The sequence below is a fragment of the Thunnus thynnus genome, chromosome 22 (genome assembly GCF_963924715.1).
Source record: "Thunnus thynnus chromosome 22, fThuThy2.1, whole genome shotgun sequence".
Classification (NCBI taxonomy): domain Eukaryota; kingdom Metazoa; phylum Chordata; class Actinopteri; order Scombriformes; family Scombridae; genus Thunnus; species Thunnus thynnus.
The window spans coordinates 7,510,530-7,528,912 of NC_089538.1; the positions used below are offsets into that span (position 1 = coordinate 7,510,530).

An 18,383-nucleotide genomic window follows, 5' to 3' on the forward strand; every position below is an offset into this window, starting at 1 on the left:
TTCCTTTCCCATTTGCATTTCCATTTCCCCGCTGCTTTTCCTTTTCCCATTAGCTATTGGATTTGCTGAGTCATTTAGCTTCTCCTTTCCGTGACACTTTGGTCCCTGCGCTGCTAAAACAATGCAAATCATTCTCCCCTGGAAGCCCCCCCTCTTGTGAATGGCTCCTGGCTTTCATAGTAAAAGCTCTGTTGAGTCTTGTCAGTGCAGGTTGTCCGTTATGTCCATGGTTTGATTGTTTGTAGTGATACTTAAGTTTTATTCTAACAAATGTGGGCTACCTGTTGTATGTATGTAAATAATATACGTCTTATTGATGATTATCGCTATTCTTGAACTCGTAATCTGAAACAAAGGAGTGGAGACATTAGCTAGCTAACGCTGGCTCTCCTGAATCTGCTCGTTTGTCTCAGTAACTTACAGAACAAACGCTAACATGATGTCAAATACTGGCATCATAACTCTCACATAAAAGAGAGTCACAGAAAGGGTAAATGGAGAGGGTAAAAGGAGAAGCTAACCGACTCAGCAAATTGAATAGCTAATAGGAAAAGAGCAGTGAGGAAATGGAAATGCAAATGTGAAAGTAAATTGCCCCTTTAAATGCCTGATTAAAAGCTGTATTCTTAATTCAATTTGTGAATCCAGTTACTTATTTCTCTTAACATTTTCAAATTGATTTTGAAATTCCATTTTTTATTTAGGAATCCATTAATGTATTTTTAAATGATGTACTTATTGACTATTTTAAATCATTTTACTCAGTTGTTTCTGTTTCCCTTTTTTATTTGAACAATTTATTGATGGATAATTATTTCATTTGTAAAATCTTTTCATAATTCTTCTTTTTATTATCCATTAAAATATCAAATAATTAATTACTTTGTAATTTAGTCTATTTATTTATGGATTAATGACTTGATTTGTAAACCAATTTATCAATTCCTGTTTTTCTTGTACAATTAGTTATTCATTAAATAATGCTTTATTACTTTTTCTATGACACTTGTGGTCCTCCATAATATTGGCCTGTCAATCATGATTAGATAACTACTGTAGTAAACCAAATGTAAATATTTCAACATTAGCACTGATTTATTAGTTAGCCAAGCATTAAATACACTGACAAAATCTTCGCAGCTGTTCCCACTAATGAAACACACCCTTAAATTAAGCCAACTATAAGCCAACAAGCAATTGCTCAAGAATACAAACCTCATTTTACCTTGATGTCAGAAGATCAACAATGACAAAAAAGCAAATTTACAAATGTTCTCCAAATATCTGTGAATTTCCTTGATAAAGCGGAGACTATTAAAGTTCTTTCTTTTCACTTGATATTTTCTCTATCACTTACAATCCAACACACTCTGGTTACCCAGGTGACAGGTTGGGACCCTATGCTTTGGTATCACCTACATATTTTAGAATTTTCTCCTACTGTAGTAGGTGTAGATTTAGATGCCAGTTTCTCAGCTTTGCTTGCTTAGAAATGCGACTCAGTCTTTGAAGTCACTCACTGTAACATCTGCTGAAACAAACAACCTCCAATAGTCGGTACATTTATTACAAAGCACAGGCTGATGTCTGGGTGTAAAGCTGGCCTCACAGATAAGATGATTGATTAGAGGATGGACTGTGGTTTAATAGTCGGTTGAAGAGTCGATCCATCGTACAGAGGGAGATATTGATGTGTTTATTTTTGTGTGTGTGTGTGTGTGTCAGGTCAGATTTCCTGAGTGAACCTCATGTGTATGAGGACCTTCTGGACATGAAGCGTCTTAAGTTCATGGAGGCCCACTGGAGGACTACAGCCTGACGCCTGGCCATTGATCACTGCGTCTGGGAACACAACACACACATGCACACACTCAAATACATACACCAAAGGTGGCAACTGTGTTGTCTCCTCTTCCAGCAAACAGTGCAGCAAATTTCCCTGATGCATTAATCCACAGCGTCACATTCTGTCCAGTCAATCCAGTACACAATCAATATAAGACATCCTCATCTGCTGTACTCAGATGTGTTTGCTGTGTTCACTGTTTGCCAGTTATATGATTCAGGCCCAGTTTGAAACTCCTTTGAAAAACACAGCATGATGTGCTGCTAAAAGCCACCCTGTAGTTGAAAGAGAGAAGGCCTCTCAGCACCAGGCTCTGCTCTCTACATTCTGCTGTCAATGTGCCACTTTACCACATGCTACTGCAAATCAATAGCACTACATTACTATAGAAAACAACATGCATCGCCACTCCACTGATAACTTTTCTGTATGTGTATGTTTGTGTTTTAGTGCATTTAGTTTGTATTTGGCTGTGGGTATTGTGTGTGTTGTAAATAGTGTAGGGATTTTCATCTGCATTGAAGACCCAGTTCATGACATTTAGCTCCAAAAAACCCTACAGAATAGGGAATCTGGAGTGATTTTTTGGTATGAATAGAAGGTTGGTGACTAATCAAAAGCTCCACTGCTGCAAATGAAAGAACTTCGCAATAATAAAATATGATTGCAATCAAGCAGAAAGTGGTTATAACTAGTACGAACCCTTTGTCAGTTGGGCAAGTTGTCTTTTGCAGGTCACTTATTTGAATACAGGCAAAAGGAGATCCCAGACAGTGAAATCCAAAACAGTCATTTTGAGTGACATTTGTTTTTTGTGGCCATGTCAGCAGCATTATTTAATTCATTAATTATATCATAATTTAATCATTACAACTCTTCACATGTATGTATAGTACCCATTCTGTTTAAACTGTTGTCCAAGCATAAGTTCCAGTAGTATTTTGTGCCCTTTAAGTATTCAGTCTCCAATCACAGCATGAAAGGCAGCCCACTTGCTGAGACTCCATCCTCAAAAATGTGGAAAATCTTATTGAGTGTGAGTGTAAGTGAGTGTACAAGCATTTGTGTGTACATTTTAAATTTTCTTTCCATGTTTTCAGTGGCATTCATATTGTATCCGTGTGTATATGTGTGTGTTTGTATATGTTTTGTCCTCATTCAGGTAGATAGAGCCTGTCTAAGATAGTCACCTCTATCTGGGTACCAGGTATTCCAGGTGAAAATCACAAAGCACTACTGCAAGCAGGATTTCAGAGAAGGTGAGATCACACTCCTGCTACAACAGTGATGTTTGAGAAAGAGTATGACTAAGACTGGGCGATATCACCCGAAGTCAATACCGTGATTAATTGTTAAATTTAACTCAGTAACAATTAATGAAACATCATATCTTATTTAATACACCTGTGCTTAAGATTCTCTGTCACACAGTGGTGCTCTTATTCATAGATGGACAATCATGGATTATGAGTAATATTTATTTGTTTGCTGAAACAGGAAATTAAAAGACAAAAACGACTTCTTCTAACTTCTGTTATCTCAGTATCCCATCAGTCAGATCTTTCAGAGTCGAGAGTGACATTATTTCAACAAATGCTTGTGTAACAGACCGCTGCATCTTAAACAACCTGCCCATCTTCCTGACTGTGGTCAGGAAACACAGGGGAGACTGCTTTACATGTCTAGGGCTACATTGCAGCTAACTTCAGGGTTAACTCCGTCAATATACTCGGCTGCCGGTAAACAAATTTAGAGAACTTGGCTTGATTGTTGAAGAGTTGTGGCATTTATTTTCTGACATCCTGTTGAGCTCATACTGAACATTCACTGCTAAATTTACTTCTGCTAACCTGACTCTGCTCTGATGTCCAGCAGCACACCTTCCTGACCTGAGCACAGCATCTCCGTACCTCTGTCTCTCCCACACCCTCACCTTACACACCCCGCACTCAACGCTCTGAAAGAAGCTGCACTACCCTACTACTCCTATTTTCTCATTTTATTTCCATTTAGCTTCATTTTATCCAGTATCATGTCTCCCTAAAACCCAACAAACATCTTCTCCGTACCAGCTTGTTCTCATCTGCTCCCATTCCCAGCTGCGTTTCTCCAACGCTTAAAACTGCAGCTGGATCAATGTTGACTCGCGTTAATAAAAAATAAACCTGTGATTGTTTGTGTACCTAGCTGTAGGCTTAGATTTGTTGTTGTACTTTTAAGGGTTAGGTTTATAAAGGCAGTCTGTAGGCTCTGAACAAATGAAGTTATCAAACATATCAATATGATTCAAATTTGTTCAGTGAGATAGTCGACGTTTTCTCTTACTTTTCGAATAATTGCTCAGCCATATAAGTATGACTATAACTGATGGTTTCTACTGAGGAAATAACCTTAACCTTTGAAATTAAAAAAAGGAAAACTGGAACCAAAGACGGAAATGAAACAAGATTAGATCAAACCATGGGCTTGTATAGCTTCCGTCAGTCTGCTGCTACAGATCAAGTCTCCCCTCAAACACGCGCACACATTCTTCATGCTGCCGTTGCTTCTCTACTACATATTGAACCGTAGTCTTTCTCTTAAAAGTGGAATTGTCTCAAAAATCACCAAATAGAGATTGTTGTGTCTCAGATTGTGTAAGAGAAGTTCGTTTTGCACATAATTGCAGTGAATTATGTTGCTATGACTGTCTGAGCATTAAATATTAATTGTCTCAGACTGCAGCCCTTATGTTGCTGATCTCCACTAAATGGAACACTTTACACAGACGCCATTTGTCACAGTTATACGCTGTCATCTTGTATTTGGTGCCCAGCTAAAAGTAGCTCCCTTCTAACTGCTTCTTCTTTCAAAACTCCAATATCATCAAAGTGACATTTTGAATGTGAAGGCAGAGGTAATTCTTATTTATTAATCTCCTTTGAGATAATCAAGCTTACTGTTTTCCTTCAACCTTTATTTATCGAGGAAAGGTTGACTGAGCACACTCCTGTTTTATAGCAGTACTCAGCAACTCATTCAAAGTCTTGTTCACATTCAGCAGCAGTGACAAGCTCCAATAGAGCAGTTTGAAACTTGCCTTGCTCAACTGTAGTGTATAAGGAGCTGGAAGGAACCTTGGTGCAGACCCTCTAGTCCAGAGCCCACAAATAGATAACTTCCTCAGTTATTCAGTGTAAAATAGGGTAAAGATTGGCTCCTGACTTTGTGACCTTAATTAGCCTTTTGATGAATTACCTCTGCCTTTGTACAGTCAGTTCCTCTCAACCACTTCAGTCAGCTGTGTAACAGAAGGTACATTTTTTCTTCCTTGCCTTCAGACATCAAAAAGCAATTCTATCTTTATTCTTATTACATACTTGCGTATTTGTTTTGTTTCATTGTTAGGGAAAAGGTAACACAAAGGTGGATTTCTGTAAAGTAACTACTTTTGAACACAAAGGAGATGAAAGTTTGAGATTGTACCCACTACCTAAAGAGTAGGTTGAAGCTACATGAAATTACATGGAACACAATATTTTATTTCAAATAACTGCTCCTTATGGACCTCAGAGGATGTCATTCTGTGATAATTGAAAGATATATGGGGCAAACCTTTATCCAAGGTTTTATATTTTCTCACTCTCAGTTTTTTTATATACCATACTTAAACCTTTTAAACCAAAATTTATGTTGCTATAAAGTTTATATTGATTTAGATTGAGTCTTTAAGAGTTTGCCTCTGCAAGTCCTTGCCACTTGACTAACCATGAAAATTCTAGACACTTATTGTTATTAAGCCAAATTGCATTTGGCAGCAAATATATTAATTATGTATAGTTGTGTATCTGCATGAACAGAATGATGAAGACCACACAGTAAAAAAATACAAATACACAAGAACTGGAGTGCTATCAGTTGAGACACTTCCTTTCAGACAGTCTGTACGTCGTGCCAGACTGATCTTAAGCTTAAACTTCAGATGACCTCACTGCGAGGTAGTGCGCAGAGCATAGTGCAGACACTTGTTGCAGAGGCAAGGCAGGTATACGTCATCAAAAAGTGCACAATTAGCTATTCACCATGTTTCTAGGCAACAAGGACGCTCCCGGGGTATTTAAAGAACATTGTAATTTCTCCAGATGCCATCAGTTGCAGTCGCAGACCGTTCTGTGTACGATGCATTTGAGTTTATTCCAAAAGAAGGCCCTGGCAATCACATCACTCTTCCCGGCAAGATTGTAGCATGTTCTTAATCTAGTCTAGTTTGGGAAACTCTGAAACACAGAGTATAAGTTTTTCGTCCATCACTCTCTACCTCTCCTGCTTTTATGTGTCACTTCTGGCTACGTCACATACAGCTGTTATCTCATTGGTTGCACTTTGAAAGATCAGCAGCAACCAAGGTCAAAGTTGAAATAATTTGAACTTTGAGCGCACTGCTTGGTGGTGATTTCAAGCGGTTTTACCACTGATCATGTGTGGGCACCTCTACTGTCATAGCAGACCCTCTGTCATCTTACAGGCTTAAACATGTTTTTAACTGTCACATACTGTAGGATCATCTATATAAACAAGCCAACCACATTTACAATAAAAACATGTGAAGTTAAGAGGACAAAACACTGATTACACTGATTCAATAGGTTCTGCTACTCTGCAGAAATGGACTTTGCTATAAAATAGGCTTAGGCTCAATAATTTTGGAAAGCAATTCTGAATAATGAGTGAGCAAGATTTCATTTAGTAATACGCTATGGAGTCAGACAACAGGTCAAAATTAGACTTCAAATTAAATCATGCAAAACACAGCTACATTATTGTGCACCAAAAAAAAAACATCCTTTTAACCCAGGACTTCTGACTAACACTGACTTAAATTAAGGCCTTAAATTAAAAGCAGTCATCAGTGAAAAGTGCTAAAAATGAACAAACAGAGACAGTTGTGATTCATCTTAATGTTATCATGAGTCAAAATGTTACTGCTTAGTTTTATACACTGCAGATGCTGGATTTTTCCACCATCGGTGCCACAAGTGTCGACGGCATACAGCTGACTGAAGACTGTGACACACTATTGATGCTTCTTCGAGGAGAATGTATTAATTCTTGTTTGTATGATATGTAACTGTTCTCTGTAATAGTTCTCTGTATGAGCCCAGTAGGAGAGCCCTTCAGGTAGATTCTAACACCATTTCCTGCAGCACACTGTGTCCAATATCAGCTGGTACACAATATGTTACTGCCTCCCTTTTTCTCTCCTCTCCCCTCTTATCTTCCCCTCTCTTTGAGAATCCTGTTCGCTCTTGTTTCACACTGTTCTGACCTGTAGTCCTCAATGAGTACATTAACACAGATGAATAGCCCTGCTTGTACAACCATAATTAGAGCAGAAAATTTCATCTGCTAATGTGTTTGGCTAGGTACTCACTGTGCACATATAACAACTTACAGACCGTCGACACACAGGCTCATAAAAAGGAGCACAGTATGAATCACATTGCAGTGCTTCTAGGCTGAAGAGCTCCAGCACTTAATGGCATTCTTCAGCTTCTCTCTAGCAGCTATATGTGAATTGTTGCCTTAATGACAAAGGATTACATGCAGGTATTGTATATTTCTGATTCACTGTAGGCCACTTTATAATTTGCTAAGAACTTCTACTTTCTCCACAAGTAAACAACTCCACTTCACTAGAGTACTGTTCATAATGATCTGCTGCTGAGTAAAAAAAGAAAAACCTATCACACAATGAAACACTGTCAAACATGTTTCAGCAGGGGAATTATGTCTGACACTTCACATCACATATTGTAGCATGCTGTGGTGAGCAATGTTGTGATCTACAGTAGACACTGGAAGAAAAGATGCTGGGACTCTTTATCAAAATCAAATGATCAGTTTTATCAGTTGTATATTAAAATTAGTGCCTGCTCAAAAATGTATCTATTTGTATAATCTATCTAATCTAATTAATCAATTTTTTTGCAGAGGGAATTTCAAATGTTGACATCAAGAGAGGAAAATGAAATGGAAGTGTTGCTGTTTTGTATCAATGTGTGTTTGTGTGTATTAGACTCACTAGTACTGGTATTTTTTAAGTTAAATGTATTTTGATTTGAATAAGACACACCAAAGTTGTTTTGTCAGCAGGGATTGGTCACTATTATCGATTATGCGTGTTATTCACGGCCAATTTTCTAAATTATAGTCTGTACCATTTTCTATTCAGATTAACCTGAGGAGAATGAGCTGCCATGTAAAGCATGTATTTGTTGTGGAATTTGGTAGTTTGTAAGCGAATACTGTAAATGCTCTGCTGCATCTCAACAACCATTTCTCATTTTGTACATGTTTTGGTATTTGTAGCATTTCTTTATTTATTTTCCTTAATATTTGCTCTGTTGTACATTTTTTGTTTATCGAGTCCACTGTAATACCATGCCCTTAATTATGTAAAAATTCAATTCAATTGAAATACACTTGTGATCGTACAGTAAGTACATTTCTTAGATAATTAACTCTCAGCAGCTCCTCAAAATTACAGTGAGGACAGTGAGGACAGTGAGTCGTGCCACGTGAATCAACGCACTAATGGCTGATTGACGCTTGGTGTTGAGCAAATGAGGTCTAGTAAGCCGGGTGATGCTGTAGCTAAGACCTGAGGCTCGCTGTAATTGGAAATGGCAGGGTAGATGCTGTGGCAGAGAGGGTCAGCTGTCTGCATACACGCACATACATGTAGTACGTGCGCGCATGCACACACATTTTTCATTTTCTCTCTTTCTGGTGTCACACATGTTCTTTCTCACAAAACACCTCTTTCCCTCTGTCTCTTTCTGATTCTCTCTCACACACTCACGGCCTGGTTGTAATTAGTGGCACTGGGTAGTGGTCACACATAATGCCACTAATTGGGCTGGCAGGCACCATTACCCAGAGCTAATCACTATTCTCTGGGCGACGAGGCGTCCTGGCCCTCTGACCACTAGCTGCTAGCAGGATCCATATCACATTGCCAGAGCTCAGGGAGCCCTACTACACCAATTAACCAGCTAAACTCACTGAGTCATACTTTAGGCCTTGGGCAATCTCTGCTACTTAGCATACCTTATTTTTAGGTAGTATTTTTGAACTGGGTGGTGCATGCTGCTTAAGACTAGCCAGTGTTCTTATTCATCTGTGACATCTAACCATCAGCAGGGCCAAGATTGGATTCTACATGTACTTCTGAAAGCATCCTTGAGTAAGACACTCTCCTCACCCCTACCTTTACTACATAACAGGACAATAATGTTGTGTCTTCAAGAAATCACATTTGCATAAAATTAATGGATGTGTGTTTGCCAACAGGAACTGCATCCTCCAGTACCCAGTGCTTGTCAACTGTATCACTATTAACTGGCTTTGTGAGTGGACCAAAAATGCCCTGCTGGGTTCCTAATGCTTTAATGGCTGGTGTTTCTGGTATTTCCCACCTCAGTATGTCTCTTCATCCTTTCTCTGACTTGATGAGGCCTTTAAGTGCCCGTCGAAATGCATCTGGCCCATCAGAGCCATGAAGGTAGCCAACCTGTAAGTGCAGCCGCCTCGGAATGAGAGAAAGGATGGCTGTCTGAAAAGAAGGCAATAACCTGAAGATGACTGGACAAGAACAGAGAGCTTTTTTTAGTTTTCCACGTCAGGAGGCTTTCATTTTGTGCCCACTAAACATGGCGTGACTTTTAATTGCATTTCTAAGCCTCTCAACCAGACCTCATTTCAAATTAGGTTTTGTAGACCCTTTTCTACAATGCTTGATTTATCTTTAGATGTCTAGTAATGTCAGAGAGCAATGGCCTTCTTCTTTTACAGTTTATAGTTTATCATAATTTAATGTGCTCTTGGCAAACAGTAAATCTATGCAAACAAATTCATTTAACAAGGATGGGTTGTGTGCAGTTTTGGAGCTTTTCATTTTTTTGCACAATTCACAATCTGATATACTTTAATCACCAAGTAGGTTTCCTAAGACATGTTTCCCTATACAGGGTTTATCACTGAAAGCATTTCTAATAACATTAGCTTATATTTTTACACCAGTCTTTCAAAACAGCATTAAAGAGCCCCTCCTAATGCTGGAAAGGATAATAAATTGATTTTGAAGTAACTAGGCTAACTGAACTCTCCTGAAATAAAGACAGCCTTTGCTGATGTCAGAAGAGATAATTCTGCTTTTTAACCTTAACCTTTAGGGAAAAAGAGTAGAGGCCCCATATCACATCACATCAACTTAGCTATGCCTCACCTGTTCAATTGAAACGGGCCCCTCCCTCCCAAAGGGCCTTCGACTTGCATGCAGGAATTGAATAATTAACCATTTTTTAAATATATATTTACAGTATATATTATGGCAAGCTGTGGTTACTTCATTCAGAGATGACATACTGGACACCACTTCAAAGCTAACAGCCAACTTGAATTCCACTTAGAACCAGTTAACCACTCAACATTCACTCACTCACACAGCAAAATGGTAGGCAGGTCATTTCTTTCACCATGAACACTACTAATGGTGTCGACTAATACAAACTAGTAAATTCTCAAACTAAAGCAAGTGTACATAATTAGAAGAATCTCTGTAAGCAATTATTTAGGGTTAAATTTTCCAACAAGGCCAACAGTGCATGAATAACAAGAAAAATAACAGAAAAGCATGCTGGGAGGTATAGAGGTGGGGTACCTCTTGGATGGTACAGTATTCTCCTATAACATACGGATGTTGAATCTGATAATCTGCATTTTGCTGTTGTCAAGTAAAACGTAGCCATACAGTTGTTACTATTGTTAGTCTGTTTCATCCTCTCTGCTGCGGCCTCTGTTATTATATCCCACTGCTGCTCCCTGCATCATACAGACATACAGGATGCATGTCTGTGTGTGTGTGCGGGTGTGTCTGTCATACCGAGGCGCAGACAGTGCACAGGAGGAGGAGAGGAGGGGATGGGAGAGTTCCTGCTCTGGTTTTCAGGTCCCCATTTGCAAAACGCAATTCATTGTAAATTACCAGCAGTTTCAGGCACTTGTTATTCCCAAGCAAAATATGCTTTTGTTGTTAATTTAATTTAAGGGAATTGCTTAAGCTCTTTTTATGTCAGCTGATACATAACACATAGTGCTATTTAATGCAGACTAGTAGTTTCCATAAAGGATATAACATTATGAATGTTTTTTTTCTGTTTTCTCTTTTATGTTTTTTGTTTCAAGGAGGCTCCACATTAGCTCTTGAAACAAGCCCCCAGATGCTTAAGGTTGCCACTGCATGTAGTAACTAAACTGATCAATAGACAAGACACATCATGATGTCTGATTCAGCTCAGAAGATGACAGTGATTGATTGATCACATCGTACAAATGCTTGACAGTTATTAATCTGACCAGCATGACATTTTGATTTAGTTTTTTTTTTTTTTCTTTGTATTTTTGCTTATGTTGGATAATTTTTACAGTGAAGATGGAGACAGGAAACATAGGGAGAAACGCAGCATACGACATGCAGCAAAGATCCCCAGCCAGACTCAATTTATATTTCCAGAGTTTTTATGAATTGGGAAGAGCAGAGACAAACGGCCTAATCATTCACAATCAGGTGGGGTTGTGTAAGAAAAAAAGTACTGCACAAGCAGCGCTGCCCATCAAACACCAGGCTGAAGTGAGTTTGATGATCACCAGCTGGACGTGTATTCTATCCAATAGGGTCTTTGTCAAGTCAAAATTATTTTAAAGTTTGATATTGACCTGCGGGGCTAAGCCTGTGTCAATTGCATCAATGATTCTGATCAGAGTACTTTGCCACAGCTCTGCCTCTTTTTGTGCTCCTCCAGTCAAGCTGTCCTTCAGTATGCTCCTAGCCTTGTATGACCGGGTTCAAGCATCCTACATCCTACACCGTTTTTCAGAAACACCCTACAAATATGAGAAGATGGATAAAAAGTGTTTTATGATCATCTTAGCTTTTCAAGCTTTTGGGAAACGGAGCCCTTGGTCTTTTCAGTCCTCTGTCCTCAACAGTCTTATGTTCTGTAATGTTCTTTTGATGTCAGATATATATATAGGGGCACATGGCTTACTTGGTCCATTCTAGTGTAGATGTTATTCATCATTTATAATGGGTTGACCTTCTGTCAAACTCTGAAGGAGAAAGAAGGTAGAAAAATCACAGAAAATCTCTTCTTAAAGTCTATTTCTTCTGGCCCTTTGAGTTCTCTCTCTACAGTCACTTTACTGTTGCCACCTGTCTGACTTCTACTAATCTTCCTCTGAGGATAAATGGCTCTGTCTGACTCTATTCAATTCACTAAATACCTGTCTCTGTTACAATTGCTCTGCCACTCAGCTGATTTTGTATGTGTGTGTGTGTGTGTGTGTATTTGTCCATCCAGGCTGGTGGCAGGGAAACACAGTAAGTTGGAGGAGCAGGTGTACAAGCTGCATAGCGGCCTTTTTAAGATCAGTGACGCACAGGAGAAGGTAGAGGCCATGTCTGTAGCGCTGGAGGAGGCTAAGAAGCAGGTGGCCCGAGTTTCAGAAGCAGTGTCCGTCAATGTTCAGCAGAAGATAGAGGCTGACAAGCAGCCGAAGGTAAGCTTTCAGGTAGATAGTACATTGCCATGTTAGCTGTAACATGAAAACTTTGGACACTCGGGTCATCCCATGACTTTTGTGGCTGTACAAAGGACACAATGTTGTTTACACAACATGACAGGACTACACAGAAACACATTGTTGCATGTGCTGCTCATGAAGAAGTGATCACTGGTGAGAACATGGATGGTTTTTAGTCACACAAGCAACGTGGCTCATGGGATGGCAGTGTTGGTCTGTTAATCTACCTCGAAGGTCCAGACTGAAATATCTCTAACTCTTGGATGGCTTGCCATGAAATTTTGTGCAGATATCCATGGTCCCCAGAGGATGAACCCTACTGATTTTGGTGATCCAATGATGTTTTATTTAATTTAATTCAACATCCTCTAGTTGGATTGGTACAATAATTGTGTAGACATTTATGATTCCCAGATGTTATATGCTAATTATTTTGGTAACTTTCTCTGACTTTTCTGCTAGTGCTGTTTGCAGTTGACATTTGCAGTTTTGAGTGAAATGCCTCAATAACTACAGGATGGTTTTGTACATTCATTCATGTTCCCCACAGGATGAAATGTTATAATTGGTGAACCCTTAACTTTTCCTCTAGCAGAATCCTTTCAGCACATAGAAAAATAAGTCCTACAGATATAATCATGAATGGCAAAAAGACTTCCCTGCAATTATTGCTGCAGTCAAGTGGATGTCCTTTTCAGAGGTCAAAAAAGAAAAAATTTAAAGAGTGGCCAGCAGTACTAATTAATCTCTGAGTGTCTGGCTTTCATTTTACCAGGAAAAAAAAAAAATCATAAATTAAAATGTGGCTCAGCAAGAAGTATACGCTGCCTTCGTTTGTCCACCTATTTTCTATCCTTTCTCATTTGCTGTGGAGTCTTTGAATAAAAAAGGATATGACAGAGATCAAGTCCTGTGGCTGTCCCCCCAGCACTGGCGGAGACAGTGATGCAGGCCATCATGATCCTTCAGGGCAAAGAGCCCACCTGGGCGGAGGCCAAGAGCCAGCTGGGAGAGACAGCAGCAGGGCAGGATGAAGGGATGAATAAGGGAAGGAAATTGAAAGGAGAGATGCAGGGAGACAGAGCCATTTGGGCTTTACAGAGAGGAGATTGGGAGTGTGGCAAGGAACACAGAGAAAATGGGAGACCTAAAAAATGCTCTAAAAATGAGTGGAGTAAAACCTGACAAGTACAGATTGTGTACAGTCACACCATGTATAAAAAGGAAAGCTGGAACCACTATTTTCCTTATATTGATACCTACAGTAAAGGAGCATTTCTACTCTTTTCATTTGCATACCATGGCCAAATTATTGAATTGAGGCATCACCTTTGTAGGAGTAGAAACAATAAAATGTCAGCTGAACAATTAGCTAAAATTAGAACGTATAGGATATGCATTTAGAAAACTTATCATCACCCGAGCAACAGGGATAAAAAGTAGCTTGTTGATACACGAAAAGGTTTGAGAGAATGTCTATACTGTACCTGCATTTATTTAATTTTATAACAGTGCCAATTTTCTTTAAAACTAGTAAGACTAAGAATCTACAGCCATGCTACTAGTATTTCAGGGTGATAGCAAGAAGTTTTCATGTTTCAGCTAACACAGCAAGGTACTATCCACCTGAAAGCTTATCTTCTGCTGCTTGTCATCCTCATTCAATAGTTGTTGAGACATTTCATTCTGGAAAGTGGTGGACTTTTGCCATCCCTGGAGCCACGCTGCAAGCATGGCTACAAATGATCTGTCAGTTCTATGAAAGACCAAAAAGAATTGAAGACTAAAAAAGCACCCAGGTGACAATGCATTATTCAGTTTGTGCCCTCTAGTTAACCTTACAGCAATCATAACTTGTCTTGTGCACATCTCCCATACATCTGACATACTTGACATGACTTATCTGACTTGTTTGTGTTTGACATCTAATGGGTTTGAATCGTTAAAAAAGCCCCTTTCCTTCCTCTTTGCCTCTAGATTGGGACCACACACACTGTTTATTTTTGCATTATTTATTTATTTTTGACCTTGCAAAGAGGATTACAACAGGTGAAAATAGGCTAAAAAGAGACTCAAAATCACACTTTCACGATAATATCACTTCAAGTTCCTTTTCTTAATTAAATGCTGCTTACCAAAGAGCAGATGTGATTTGTGGAAACAACTTCTCAAGAGCTGTAAAATATAATGAATATGAATAATGAATAATGTGCGCCAGAGTGTAGGTGAAATGTCTCCCCCCTGACTCACTGAGCCAAAATATTCATCATGATGATCACAATGCTGTAACCGTAGAGCTGTTGGATAAAAGATACAAGCACATACTGTTAAACACAAAACAGTTGAGGGATTTGAGGGAGATCACAAGGAAGGTCACAAAACAGGAAACATTTCTGTCCTTATGAGAATCACTCAGACTAGGAAATTAATCAAAGTGATAGTTATAAAAGAGGGAAAAAAATATTTCCACAGTTCAGCGGTCTGCGTGCCCTTGACATTATTCAAAGGGAGAGTCGAACAGGTTGGTAAACTTTGACATGGACAACACATTGTACCCAGTGTTGAAGATGATTAGTCAGCATGGCTAAAAAAAATGATCTGTGCCCTCCACACAGGTGCAGGAGTTAGAGATCTCAGGATCACCAGAGTTCACTTTTACTGTTTTGTTTTTTTCATTTTCATTGTTACTGTCAAAGGAAATATCGGAGAATATTGCCCTGTTTCTATTCATAATGAAATAAAAGCATATAAAACTCAAATATACAACTCAAGGAGATGGAATGGATTCCTCCAAAATCAAGGCACATTTCTTCATAAGGTACAAAAATTGAAAAGTTTTTATTATTATGGCTACCTCATTAGAAATCTTAAGGACAGCCTACCCATGCATCAGGAGCACCTGCTTTGTGTTAGATCACTGTCACATTCAATTAGCACTTCCTCCTTTGTTTTTGCAATTGCACTGCAGCAGCCTACAGTGGGTTTTCTCTCGGTATGAGCATGTGGGGAGCAGCAAACATTAAACTCGGAGCAGCTGAGATATTTTACAGAATGTTTTGAGCAGGAAACTGCTGCGGCTTCACTCTACTGCCTTGATGTGGCGGCCACTGACCAACCTTTCACCATACATTCTCTCTTTAAAGCAGTTTAGCCTCAAACATTAACAGGTTGAGAAAGGTAATCAGTGTATTGCAAACATTTAGCCTAACATGAAAACGTTAGCTCTTGTACAGGCCTTTGTAATGGAAACCAGGTTGTTTTGAGCTGTTATCAACAGAGGCATTGAGGTGAAATGCATTATGGTCATATCTGAAAAAGGCTCTTGATATTTGAAGGCATTTAGTTTGACTGGATATCAGGTAAGCCATCAGCAGGCCATCAGCAAGCCAGGGAAAGCTACAAAGACAGTTTACAGGAGCTAATGTATCCTTCCTGTTTTACTGTGACTGAACTTCTGTTCTCCCTTTCTTTCATGTGTGTACATGGTCTGTGTGGTATTTGTCTGTCCTTAAGTTTGTAGCTACATATGTGGAGCAGTTTATTTCAGTAATGATTTAAATTAAGAGCTCAAAAAAATATCATATTGCACCAAATTGGCCTATTGTTAAATAATGGATTCATAAATGGGTAATTAAAGATTTCAGTTTCAGAAAACAGTTTTTTCAGCAGAAACTAAAGCAGTAAAACAATAACAGTGTTCAATACTGTCTTTGTGATTAGTTTGCTTGAGATGGATTGCTGAATGTAATGGCCTTGTGCATGACAGATCCTTTATGTTTGATTACTGAGTGTGGAGCAAGTAAACAGTGCGCGTCTGTGATCCAAATGTAAACAACTCGGTCACCCCAAATATATTCAAAGCATACGTTTGAAACAGTCAGTTGCTCCTAAATCGATTGACAAGTCTTTTAATACACAGACAACACAAAATTCTAAGGTATGGATATGTTGTTTGCTTTTAAATGTTTGTTTTTCTTGTGAAATTTGGAAAGAAAGAATGACCTTGGTAGCTGCAGTCTGTGTTATATTTTGTCAAAAAGTGACTCTGAAGTACTCTGTATTGCTTTAAGTCCTGAATGTGTCATGTGAGAGAGATGTCTGCAAAGATTTATGTACTATCAAAACAAGAGAGTTGGACGGGCGGGTCAGCTAAAGGAGAATGAGTGAATAAGTCACCTCCCAATTTTTCCATCATGATCTTTAGGTCACCGTTGATCTCATGCTCCTCACTCTTTTGAAAATGTCCTTCGTCTCCACAGGACCTCTCCTCTCTCTCCTTTCTTTTTCTCTGTCCAATTTCATCCCAGTGTGTGCCATTCAGACACTTTCTTCCTCTTTGGTCTCGCTGACCTTTCATTCTCTCTCTCTTTCTCTCTTTCTCTCTGTCTCTCTCTTTAGGTCTTTGCTCCGCTTCATTGCCCCCACTTCATTCAGCTGCCTGTTCACAAAGTAGCCACAGCACGACATTTAGGGACAATTGAGTTGTGGCAGTTATAGATTGCAACTGCAGTGATTCAAAGTAACGTGTTCATCTAATGGCATGTTCCTTCTGACTTCCCAATAATCAATAACCCTCTCTGCTTCTTTGTCCATTCATCCACCCATTTTTTTTATTGTTGGCGTAGTAGTACTAGAGGTATTATTACAACTCCCATACAAATACAGCTAAGTCCAATCCAACCCATGCAATTATGAAAAATGAACGCACTCCAAAGAGGCAAATCCCCCTCTCCATCAAAACAAAAGGGTGATTAGCCTACATTGTGCTTAATTTCTCAATAGACACTCGTCTCATTGTGGATTATCCCTCACATCAACTCTTTTGAGTAACTTTTTCCTTTCAAACCAAAAAAGAAAAATAAGTCAAACAGAGCACTCCATCCTCCGATGATGATCATGAGATGTGATTTAAAGTTCTGGAGAAAAACTAGTAAGTGGAACGCTGAGATAAGATTTGTTTTATCACATATCTAATTATTGTTTTTGTTCCCACTGTTTGTATTTTTATGTCATCCAACATTTGGTGGGTTTAGTACTTAATCTTGTTCTTTAGCTGTATTAGCTGTTATAGAGATATATCTCGACAATATCATAAATGATATTACTCACAATGATGCCATGAAGATGATATTGTCTATATCAAGATTTCATGATGATGTCATAAGTGTACCCACATGCCAGGCAGGAATGAAAGAACATTCTGTGTTATGATGTATGTGCAGGTTTGATTAGGCAGAGAGCAGCATAATTGATGCATTTGCAAATCTTACCAGAAAGCTGCACATGTTGTACTTAAAAGATGTGGCAGCTCTGAAGTTTTTTTTTTAATTCTGAGGATGGATAATTGATAGTGATGCTGATGATTTCATGTGATATGGGCTATGATTGTTCTTAATGTTTGTAATTATCTATTTATCTTTTTTGTCTGTGGTTCTGAATCGCATGGGATTGATGCTGGAGAGTGTGGGAGTATAGGGAGATGACGATATTAGCAAAAGACCGTAGGAGGACAGGGAAAAATGAAGGGGCGATCAACAAAGGAGGGAGTGGGCCGACAGAGGGGTGAGAATGTAGGGAATAGGGGGAAAAAAAGAAAACTAAGGTAAGGGGAGTAGGGAGAGAGAAGACAAATAATACGTGAAGGAGGACAGAGGGCGAGGGATGGCAAGGAGCCATAGCAGGGTGGAAGGAGGAGGGATGCAAGAAAAGAAAAGGTGGGGAAACCCAGATTGATTGAAGATGAAAAGGAGTGCTGAGATCAGTAAAAAAAATAGTTTAAAAAACCAAGGACAGATACAAAGAGGAAGGGAAGAGCTAAGGGAGGATCTCTAAACATTTAATAATAAATTTGTAAGACACAAATGTTCATCTCGAGACAAATGAACTCTGCTCATATACAGATTGATACATTATA

General features: G+C 38.9%; 1 protein-coding gene across 8 annotated transcripts in view; it reads left to right on the forward strand.

The window, feature by feature from the left end:
* Positions 1-18,383, forward strand: part of LOC137174059 (dynein axonemal heavy chain 2-like) — a 92,093-nt gene that overhangs the window by 58,780 nt on the left and 14,930 nt on the right. For 7 of the 8 annotated variants that reach the window (XR_010925266.1, XR_010925265.1, XR_010925267.1 and 4 more), the window contains 2 exons: positions 1,726-3,105; positions 12,247-12,445. Coding sequence is in view for 1 of the 8 variants with exons in the window: in XM_067579077.1 (XP_067435178.1) it covers positions 12,344-12,445 (102 nt within the window). In the remaining 7 variants the exon portion in view is untranslated. Of the gene's footprint in view, positions 1-1,725; positions 3,106-12,246; positions 12,446-18,383 lie in introns of those variants that run through there. The other variant, XR_010925271.1, reaches the window with a different exon arrangement.